Here is an 11679-nt window from a genome sequence, read left to right as displayed (position 1 = left end):
GACGCCTGCTGCTGCTGTATATTTGGAGTTTGTGGTGTCTCTCTCCCCGTGGTCGCGTGGATTTTTCTCTGGCTCCTTCGGGTTTTCCCTCAACATTTAGAATCAACATCACGCGTTTACAATATTTGGCTGCTGTACATTTCAGCGTGATAAACCACTCCGTTGAGCTATCATTCGTGGCCAGGTCGCTTCTGAAAAAGAGCTACATAGCTCATTGGGCCTTACGTGTTAAAATTAAAATATAGTTTTAAAATATGAGAATAGGTTTTCCCCTTTTAAAATAGTTTAAATACTCTTCCCATGGACAATCATCCTTATTCAACCACGAGTCTCATTGGCAGCTTTCAATTGCTCGGCTGACACTGAATAGAGAGCACATCCGCTCAGGAGATGGAGCGATGGAATCGGTTCATGTTCCATGTTCTGGGTGGATTATTACTTTGTAGGATCGTGAGAGGTTGCTGCGGCTCGGAGAGGCCTTCATCCACCAGTGGACTGACCATGACTGATGATACACAAGTGACAATAAATGGTGATCAGTGTACAGGTGCGGTGCTGATGTTTTGTGACCCCCCAATTAATTGACCCCCAAACATTTATTTTTCACTCTTTGATTCTTTTGGTAAAGTCACGTAGAAAGAAAGAGTAATTCCTGCAGTCACGAAAGCTCCAAATCAAATTAACTTTTTCACTTTGCATATTAATTTCTGTTTTAAACAATCCTTACTTTCACAATATTAAGTTATATAGAATTAAATGGGGGGGTCACATGACATCTGGACCATCCTCTACATGTAGATATCTCTCTGCTTTGTCACGGTATTGTGGCTTTCTGATCGAACATTGGGTGAAAGCGATTACTCATTGCTTCGCAGAGGAAGAGAGGTGGTAGGGAGTACGCGTCTCAGGCCGCCTTTGTCTCCCCTGTGATAGTATTTACACACCGCACTAGGGAACAGAATTAAGGTCGAGTCGACCTAGGGGAGGCCCAGCACCGGTTCAGATATTCGTCGACCAATATTTTGGCCGCGAGTGGGAATCGAAGTCGAGCCACCGGGTTCGTAGCGCAGTACAGACCGCTGCAACCTGAATAAACGAACACCCGAAGGGAGCGGTGTGGAGGGGGCGGTCTTGCTTGCCCCTTATCCCACAGAGCGTCCCTTTTCAGGGTCCTGGGTTCACGTGTGCCACGAGTCGCCCCTCGGATTGGTAGTTCACACCCAGGGAACCCGCTTCACAAGCATTGTATTACAGTCCATGACTCCCCCCCCCCTCACCTCTACTAAACTAAAACAAGTTTTTCTTTTTATTTCATCAGCTAAGGCCCACTGAGTTATACAGCTGTTTTTCAGAAGCAGTCTGACTACAAATGATAGGTCATCGAAGTGGCTTATCACGTGGACATTTATCGCAGCCAAATACTCATAAAGGCGTGTTTCTAAATGTGGAGGGAAAACCCGGAGGACTCTGAGAAAATTGCACGCGACCACGGGGAAAGAGAGACACGCAGACTCCAAATATACAGCAGGCGTCGGGATCAAACCCACGACCTCCTGTACACCAGGCGAGGTAGTTAACACCTCGCCTGACACCTCACAGGAGAAGTTTGGCAGTGGACTGCGCTCTCATGGGCCGTTGCCGAGTTGCCCAAGGACACGCCACAGCCAGTGCCGGACTTAAGCTAGTGCGGGGCCTGTAGCATACGTTATAAAGGGGCCCTAAATAAAAATAAAAAACACGTAAATATTAAAACACAAATATTTTATTTGCATAGTAAGGCAATTGTATTTTTCATTTGCTATACAACCAGATAATTCGACAAATCGCTAACCTTAAACACCCAGTCGTTCATAAAAGTTGAAGGCACTATAGTACTATAGTAATAGAGCAAGTGCAGAATCACTGAACCGGAATTGATAGCTTGAAAGCATTTAGCGCGGGGCCCTTGAAAGTGCGGGGCCCGTAACTACATTTGTACAGTAGCTACTTTTGCTACTGTGATAATCCGGCACTGGGCACAGCGCGTCTCCGATGGCAGGGTTGCGTCTGACACCTGATAGCTGCAACGTGTTTTTTTTCTGCTCCGGATTGTGACTCTGCTGCTTTGTCCATGGCTGCCTCTTTGTCCTCTACCCGGCTGCTAATATACACCGGGAGGGTGTGGCCTTTATTATATTTAAGGTGCCGCAAGTTCCCATTGTCTCTCAATTGGAAAAGGACGCTCAAGCAACCAAATCCAAAATCATGCTCACATAACCTCCCCACCCCCTCCTCTCTCGGTTGGAGAAGAATGATCTCATAATCATCGTGCACCTTAAGCTTCTCTTTCTCCTCCAAGTGGAGCCCTATTTGTTGACACCGTTCAATCAATGAACCTTCTGGCAGTCGCAATAGCTGCAGCAGCAGTGTCCCCCCCCCCCCCACTGTTGGTGATCATATCCCATCTATTGCTGATGCTTCCCTGTCTCCCATACACCCGATGAGAACGATTGGCTCCGTACGGTGCGAAAGAAATTCAACATTGGTGCATACGTCATTCAGCTCCATTCTAGTGCCTCTACTTCCACTCCATCAGTCCATCGTTTTCTCAGACATCTTCTGCCTTGATATTAATTTAGCTGGATTCCTCTTTGGTGCCATTGTCCTGACATGACCACAGTCTGCATCCTTTCGATTTACGTTTGTTAAAACTAAAACCTCAACACAGCCAAAATGGTTATTCCCGATTCCAGCATTTTTACTATGGCATAAATTGGAAGGTTTCGAGGTCAAATCGTTGTCCTTATTTATTTAGTGTGTGTGTGTTCGCACCAAGCACTGGTCCACGCCGAACTCCATCTCTCTTCCACACAGCAAGCCGATCCATCGACTTCTCGTGCCAATAATCCCAGAAGGGTTTACGAGACTTGAGAGTTGAGACGGACATGACCAGGGGCAGTTATTGAGTTCCTCGCGGATGGGCAGGATCGGGTGTAATACGATACACGGTTGAGTTCGGAGACTGTTCAGGCACCTCTGTAGATAACCGAGGGGTGTTACGTGGTAATTTTTTTTAGCAGGACCCTCCTGAAGGTCTTGAGACTGAGCTTTCCCTGGGTAATAATGTAGCAATGTGTGATGAGTAAATAGTTTACTGTGCACACTTGAATAATTCACTAGACAAATGGTTCTACTCGATAACCGCCCCTCATGGCAGCAGACCAAACGCACTCGGGGAAACCAAACGCAGTCCTGACGTCCTCACTCGCCACAAGTGCCATCACACACGCGAGCCTCGACTCATTACCAATGAGAACTTTATTGGATCAAGACGGCAATGTACAGCTTGGCCGGTATCTATCATACAGGATCACGATTCTCACGCTGGGCAGTCAGTCTTACTGCACAGGGACAGCTGCTGGGAGTGAATTCCGAAGCTTCTACGAAGCCCGTGGGAGTGTGATCATTAGCCCAAACTAAGGCGTCTTGATGCAACCATAGGACGCGAGTGATGTGGCTTGGCCCCCCCCCCACGCCCAGAACAAAGGAATGCAACGTTCACGTTAATCCGTCATAAGATAACTGCTGGCAATAACTCGGCACAATCACTGTAATGGCAGGCAGGTCACCACGGTGAGTGGGGTGACGCCACGGCACGGTAAACGGACTGCACTGTGTACCGATCGTACATCGACACACGTGAACAGGTCCGAGCCTCTGGCCACGGACATATTCGCCCGTACGGATGCACACGAGTACGACCCGATAGCCTGGGTCGCTGCAGCAAGGGATCGCTACAGACAATTTCAATGTTGCCTTAAAAACTGCAGAAGCAAACATTGACGTCTGACGCTGTTAATTGATCAAAATACAGGAAACGAGTGGTGAAAGATGCAAATCCTTAGACGGCCAGAGAATCGGCCGGTGGCGTCTTGGAGGAGCCCCGAAGAGCCGAGTTCAATTCCAGAGCTCACGATTGTCGTGGCTACAAGGTGCCGCGTCTTCTATCTGCTCTGGAACATTGGCCACTGTTAAATAAATAACTCCCAAAACAATTCTGCAGATCTGCATCTCATGTATCGATGCTCGATACTTATTGGGTGACCAGCTGCCAGATTGAGTTACATCGGAGCGGGGGGGGTGTGAGGGCCTACACCAGTGAGGCCCGGCCACGTCTGCTCCCTCCTGCCCCACCTTAACGTGGACTCCGGCTGACTTGGCCAAGAGAAATGTTTGGGTCTCCACTTAAATTAAGATCAACAATTCCCTTTGATTTGTGCTCATAGCTTATTCTGGGAAATTACCTCAACGCAACATTCAATTATTCGCAAAATCAGGCCTGGCTTGCGCACAAATTATCAATGTGACAACAGCAGCCCTTATATTAAAACGATTCGTTTTACCCTAGCCCAATTTATCCCAGCCCTAAAAGCCTGCCCCCACCCCTAACACTCACTAACCACATTATTGCTTTGCACTTCATATATCTGTGTGAAAACTTGTGAGGTTGGTAAATGTCAAATGAGGTGGCACCGATTGGCTGGACGAATGAAAGGCGGAAGGAAGTAGCGGGGCTCCATGCCCTCTCAACAGCTCACTTTACTGCCACCCCATTGCCACAGCCAGAGGCCTCTCAAGGGCAGTCAAGATGGGCTGTGATCTCAAGCTGAGTCAGTTCTACCACACGAAGCAAACGTGGGAAGAATGAAATCTAGAGGGATGGTTCTTGGCAAGCTGTGACGATTCTAACAACATAAAACAGGGATTGCATTTTCCTCCCTCTAAGAAAATTTACTTTGATCCTTTTTTTTTCCTCCAAATGAACACATTTACCCAAAAGCAACAGTCAGCTGACAACGTTTTCAAGAAAAATCTTCCTTTTCTAAATGTGGCCCCTTGTGGTGGAGAGTGGCTGAGCTGGAAGGACCTGAACAGGTGGCTCTGCCAAACCCGACCGTTTAACCTCCAAACGCAGCTTCCATTTTAAAGCTATCAATTACACTCTTCTAGGGCATGTGAAGGCAAACCTGCATCATCACTTACAATATACCACCGTCAAATAATCATAAAACTAAAAATTATTGGCTAGACATGACAGCCATGTGCAAACATTGATCCGAAGGAGAGTGCTGCAATAAGTAAACACGAAGGACTCGCACACCAAATGGGTAACGGGCGCCGCTGCACGGGAAGAACGGGGACCGCCATCGCCGCCCGTGCACTCCGCATTCACTCCGACGCGCCCTGGCGAATGTTTGCGTTGAGGCCGACGTGGCCTGTAGGGGAAGAACTGAGGCCGGCTCTCCTTTCGCTACGGATAATCACAATCGCGCACAGCGCTGGATTTACTTTTGTTTTTTTTTACCAAGTACGCTTGAAACAGAAATAATAATGGCGTTGGTGAAAAGCCGTCACCTGGTCATCAGGCGCTGACTCCTTGCCAAGATTGATCTCGAGGTGTCTGATTCGTAAACAGTTTTTACCAAGTACCAATTTTTAAATAAAAAATTGTGTCAAGTATTTTCCCAAAAATGTTATAAAGCGTTATGATTAAATAAAAAATTGGTATGCGGTAAGACGGTTTAAAAATCAGAAGCCTACCGCTTAAATCGGCAGGGTTTGGTGATTATGTAATTATATTGGAGATTATGTAGCACACGTGCGCCTGCGAAATCAACGGAGGCTTCCTCGTAAGCCACAGCGCACGCTGCTTCCCGCCTAGCCGCTCATTCCTGGCGGCGCTGCCGAGCGCAATCCAGTGCCGAACTTCCTCGGGCCACGTGGGTCAGCCGTGGCTACCTTGGGCCCTGTAAACATTGGTTTCTCTAGTTGGCACTTTCATCGCATCACAGACCAAGCGCGCAAACTAAAGCGCGGCGTACGAACACCACGGCAGCAGGTGGCATCGCGACCGTGGCTCCACGCGTGTGGCACAAAAGTCCCATTCAAAATGTGTTTGGAGTGATCTGTTAAGTCACCCAGGATTTCAGCACTGACCCGCCTAACGCTAGCTCTCGGAGGTACGACGCCGGAGAGAATTGTAAGATTGTCCCGCAGGCTCAAAACATGCGGGGGGGGGGGGCAGGGGGGCAGGGGGGCACACGTGTGGGTCGCCCCTTGCTTTGGCAGCCCCGGGCGCGGAGTTGTGAATGCGGAGTGTGGATCGCAGCAGCGACACCGCGTGCACACACGCTCACACATACACACACACCAGACTCGCACACGCACGCACGGCACCTCCTAGCGAGGCTCGCCTGACACTATTACACAAGTAAAATATTAACGAGACCCAACCCTGCGTCGCTCACATAGAGCGGCGGTGGCAACCCGCAGCAGCGAGTCACACTGAATGGGTCCCATCCCAGCTCTATACTGCCAGTGTATATACCGTATACCGTCAGTGTATATACATGTGTATGGCCATTACCGGGCAAAATGACTGCTCTTACTGTCCACAAACCAACTTGCTTAGGCCCTTGATATGCACTCAATTACCATTTCATCATCATCATCATATTTATATTAATCATAAAAAAAAACAAATGACGAGAACATTTCATAAATATGAACAATTCCCCCGTTTGTGCTGCCAACAAGGTATGTCGTGCAGCATGCGTCACACCCGGCCACCCGACCAATGTGCGCGGTCGGCTGCCGGTTTTGAAACCCACGTTTTGCCACGGACCGATTTTGTTCGAAGCAAAAATATCGTAAAAAAATGTTTTCCCAAAAATTGTAATAAAGTACGAGATTAACCTTTTTTGCAAATCGGTCCACCGGAGCCGGGGTTTTTTTTGTTTGTTTTTAATCGGCAGCCTACGGCCAAGATCGGCCAGGCAGGCGGGTACGGCGCACGCGAGCGCGCAGAGCGAGGGACAGTGGAATGACTGGTGGGGGAAGGAGGCCAGGGCCGTTCCGCCACGGTCGTGGGCCACGATGCGAGGAGAGGGGTGTGGGGAGCTGGGAGCCCGTGGGGGCATTCTATCGTTTGGATGGGGGGATGCGAGGGGGGTTGTGTGTGGGGGGGGGGGGGCGTCGTGGCCCCAGTGTTTGCGGGGACCGGGCAGGGGAGACGGACGGCCGGTGGGGACGAGGGCTACTCGCGGCCGTCCTGGAAGAGCTGCAGGTCGAGTCTCGCCGTGATTTCGCCCGTCGGGACCTCGTGCAGCAGCAGCCTCTTGCTGATGGGGCCCTTGGTGTCCTGGTCGCGCTTGATGTCGGCCACGCGGATCTCCGTGCGACCCAGGAAGTCTGTGCGTGCAAGCGGATACCACCACAGACGCCGTCGCCGTCACCACCTCAACAGCCATCACCACCTCAACGACCATCACCACCACTGCCATGACTGTCAACAGCACCACTAAACAAGCACAGTGACCACCACCAACACCATCACTGCCAACTGGTGAGTGTGTGATCTGTGTGTGCGTTATGTATGTGGGTGTACTATGTGTGGTGTGTAGTGAATGTGGTATTTGGTGTATGTGGAAGTGGTGTTTGTATGGGATGCATGTTGTGTAGATTGTATGTGTGTAGATGGTTTGTGTGCATAATGTTATATTTGCATGTGGTGCGTATGCATGATATATTGTACGCGGTGTGCGTGCGAATGGTATATATTGTGTGCGGCTTGTGTTTGTCGTGTACTTGTGTGGTGTGGCGTACGCGTGCGGTGTGGCGTGCGGTGTGGCGTGCGGTGTGGCTGTGCGTGTGGAACGCCTTGCTCGGTACCGTCCGGTGAGAACTGGTCGCGCTCGAACACGGTGATGCACAGCACGTCCTGCTCCAAGTCCTTGACAAAGAACTGGCAGTTGGAGTTCCACTTGGGGTTCACGCTGTCCTGTATCGTCTTAGTGATGTGGCACTGAGCACCCATGGTCACCTCGCAGTACGGGTTACTCTTCCCTGCGCTCGCCGCACACACGCACACACCGTGCATTCTGTCGCGTGGTGGCGGGGAGCCGGTGGACGGCTTCATGAGTCGCCTGGCGAACATCTGGAATGCGGCCGGGTGAGGGATGGAAGTGGCAGTGGGGGTGACTGCGTGTTTTTGCGTTTTTTGGAGAACCTGTTGGATGGCATTTCTGGGGTCACAGGATTAATTCCATTTAGTACCTGCTACAGAAGCGCGTGTGTGGGGGCAGTGATCGGGGATGCGAGCGGTGGATTGCACTTCAGCGCCGTCACAATTACTCGTACAGACAGAGCTACAGACTCGCGTACGAAGCAATGTCAAGTGACAGATATAACAGGTCACTGCCAGCGACTCCTTAGTTCCGCGCTCACGGAGCAGGCGGTGGTTTAAGTGCAGAGCGCCGTGTCTGTGAGACGAGGGAGTTTCAATGCGTGACTCGCTGGGGACATCAGAGGCCACCTCCCAACCACCCTCAACGCGTGCGGCCAGGTCGCAGCGCCGCGCCGGCCTCACCGTTGGAGCGGCACGCCTTGAGCTCGATGCCCTCCACGATGTTCACCATGAGCCGGCCAATCCCGGTCGTCCGCTGGGTGCGAGCTGCTCACACACGCGTGAACACGTGTGTGAGCTCTTTGTGAGAACGACAGTGCAGCGGTTAGCGCTACAAACTCGGCGACCCCAGTTCGATTCCCGCTCACGGCCAACGCCAATGACTATTATGCGAATCGGCCCTGGGCCTCCCCTAGGTCGACCCAGCCTCAAACGAGTACCTGGTGCGATGTGTAAATGTTAGCACCAGGAATACAAAGAACACAAAGACGCCCGGGCATGGTGTTGGCCTCCCACCCCCTCGTGTGCCACCCTGGCCTTCAGAGGTGCTCGCTAACAGCACTTGGAGGGGGGATCTTTGTCTTTGTGTGAACTCTCTATCATGGTGCACACACACACACTCTCTCTGTGTGTGTGTGTGAGCTCTCTACCCTGGTACACACACACACACACTCTGTGTGTGTGTGTGTGTACACACACACACTCTGTGTGTGTGTGTGCTCTCTACCCTGGTACACACACACATACTCTGTGTGTGTGTGAGCTCTCTACCCTGGTACACACACACACACTCTCTGTGTGTGTGCGAGCTCTCTACCCTGGTACACACACACACACAGAGTGTGTGTGCTCTCTACCCTGGTACACACACACATACTCTGTGTGTGTGTGTGTGAGCTCTCTACCCTGGTACACACACACACACATACTCTGTGTGTGTGTGTGTGCTCTCTACCCTGGTACACACACACATACTCTGTGTGTGTGTGAGCTCTCTACCCTGGTACACACACACACACTCTCTGTGTGTGTGCGAGCTCTCTACCCTGGTACACACACACACACAGAGTGTGTGTGCTCTCTACCCTGGTACACACACACATACTCTGTGTGTGTGTGTGTGAGCTCTCTACCCTGGTACACACACACACACATACTCTCTGTGTGTGTGCGAGCTCTCTACCCTGGTACACACACACTCTCTGTGTGTGTGTGTGTTCTCTACCCTGGAACACACACACACACTCTCTGTGTGTGTGCACTCTACCCTGGTACACACACACACACACTCTCTACCCTGGTACACACACACACACACACTCTACCCTGGTACACACACACTCTACCCTGGTACACACACACACACTCTACCCTGGTACACACACACACACACTCTACCCTGGTACACACACACACACACTCTACCCTGGTACACACACACACTCTACCCTGGTACACACACACACACACTCTACCCTGGTACACACACACACACACACTCTACCCTGGTACACACACACACACACTCTACCCTGGTACACACACACACACACTCTACCCTGGTACACACACACACACACACTCTGTGTGAGCTCTCTACCCTGGTACGCCTTCTCTCTCTTCTTTTTCTCCGTCTCGATGTAGAGCTCTGATGCCGCTTTGATCTTCTGCACCCACGCGGTCCTGTGTGGTGAACACACGTGTGTGGTGAACACGCATGTGTGGTGAGCACGTGCGGTAAACACGTATGTGCGTGTGGTGAACACTTTTTTTTAAATGTATGCGAACGGGAGATGAGAATCGATGCCCCAATGTTCATTCGCGCAGGAAACCATTCTCGACGTGCGTCTCGCGAGAGGCGAGGTCCGGCGCCCCAAACCTCTCGTTGATGTTTTCGGCACGGAGGGTGTAGACGCGGTCGATGTGGGAGATGTGGAACGCCGGCTCGTCGCCCGACGGGTCTGACGGTAGTTTCACCAGCACCTCGTTCAGGAAGATGGGCTGTGTGCGGGCAGTGGGCGTCCACGGGCGCAGGGGGACATGGGGGCGGCGACACGGACGCGGCACAGACGCTTTCTAAAACGGCCGTGGGGCGGCAGCGGCGGCGGTAGAGAAATTCTCACGTGGCTTCATCTCTCCCGGAATAAGTTTCCGGGTTGCTCGTCGACTGTGGTAGGTGGCGCGTGACTTGGTAGCCACAGCCGTGGCGAGAGGTATTCTGGATGTGGTGTGCCGGATGTGGCCTCTCTCATCAGCGCCAGGCTGGGAGCCACAACCGTACAACCGTCACTGATTAGGCATGTATTCCTACCTGTTGTGAATCTACATGGGCACCAGTAAATAAAACGGAAGCTGAAAGGTGTGCAAAGAAGCATGCAAAGGTGCGCGCTTGAAATTCCACTCGGTCTCAGGAAGAAGAACACGTGGATCAGAGAACTCTGAATGCACCACACTGACTGTGAAATAAAGTCCGTGGGCTTGGGCAGGACACGCCGATGGAAGGGCAGGTGGCCGGCGAACGAGGCGAATGAAGGAGCAGCAGCCAAAGGGAGGGAACGTTCACTGTGCTGACGGAGCTACGCGAAGTCGGCTCGCATGCAAGAGCGAGGCGGATCGTCCTCGCAGAGCACTCCGAGAAGGAGGCGACGGGCTTGAGGGAGGTCCTGCATGCAACAGTGGATGTACCGCGGGCTCACCGTCTTGTACATGCGGTACTGCAGGGTGGACTTGCGGCTGAAGAGCTTGTCTCCGGTGGCGCCGAGCGCACGCACGGCCTGCGTGAGCAGCAGGAAGTCGTTGAAGAGGAATCCGAACAGCTCCTTGCTGCTCTTCACCTTGTAGAGCTTCCCACTGTAGAGGAACTTGCGAGGCCCCAGGCAGTTTGTGACCGAATTGAACACCAGTTGCTGCAGCAGAGGGAGAGAGAGAGATAGACGGCTGCATTGAAGTCAAAAGTCAAAGTGATTTCCTGCTCAATACAGCGCTATGTCAGAGGTGGACTTTCAACATTCCTATAGTGGGGGTGATCCTATCCATAGGCCAACCACCGTTGACTTCCCCACAAATTGGCCTCATTTTATCGACCCCCAGAGGGATAAGGGGTTGGTCCCCGACCAGGGTGTGAACTCGCAATCGGAAGATCGCGAGCCGCTCGCTGCTCCACTGCCGAGCCGCCCACATTGAGCGGGAGGCGGAGGGTGACGCGGGCCGTGCGAGCACGCCGACCGCAGTCCACACAGAGCCGCCAGGCGGTGCGACCTCTGGTTCATGCGCTGTCACGGTGGACTGCAGGATGTCTGAATAACGAGGACGAAATATAATGCATACGTATGCATGTGCTGTGTGAGTCTGCGGGTCTCTGTGCGAGTCTGCGGGTCTCTGTGCGAGTCTGCGGGTCTCTGTGCGAGTCTGCGGGTCTCTGTGCGAGTATGCGGGTCTGTGTTAGGATGTGGGTT

General features: G+C 52.0%; 1 protein-coding gene across 3 annotated transcripts in view; it reads right to left on the bottom strand.

Moving 5' to 3' along the window:
• Positions 1-3279: 3279 nt before the first annotated feature.
• Positions 3280-11679, bottom strand: part of ITSN1 (intersectin 1) — a 50547-nt gene continuing 42147 nt past the window's right edge. For all 3 annotated transcript variants that reach the window (XM_076074625.1, XM_032972626.2, XM_076074626.1), the window contains 6 exons: positions 10921-11130; positions 10104-10225; positions 9825-9907; positions 8408-8491; positions 7711-7884; positions 3280-7230 (listed from right to left, as the gene is read on the bottom strand). In XM_076074625.1, coding sequence (XP_075930740.1) covers positions 7076-7230; positions 7711-7884; positions 8408-8491; positions 9825-9907; positions 10104-10225; positions 10921-11130 — 828 coding nt within the window. In that variant the 3' untranslated portion in view covers positions 3280-7075. The remainder of the gene's footprint in view (positions 7231-7710; positions 7885-8407; positions 8492-9824; positions 9908-10103; positions 10226-10920; positions 11131-11679) is intronic.

The sequence above is a fragment of the Petromyzon marinus genome, chromosome 49 (genome assembly GCF_048934315.1).
Source record: "Petromyzon marinus isolate PM22_M1 ecotype Great Lakes invasive population chromosome 49, UKy_Petmar_22M1.pri1.0, whole genome shotgun sequence".
NCBI lineage: Eukaryota > Metazoa > Chordata > Hyperoartia > Petromyzontiformes > Petromyzontidae > Petromyzon > Petromyzon marinus.
The sequence above is the reverse complement of the archived record's forward strand: the minus strand, read 5'-3'. Positions and strand labels throughout refer to the sequence as shown.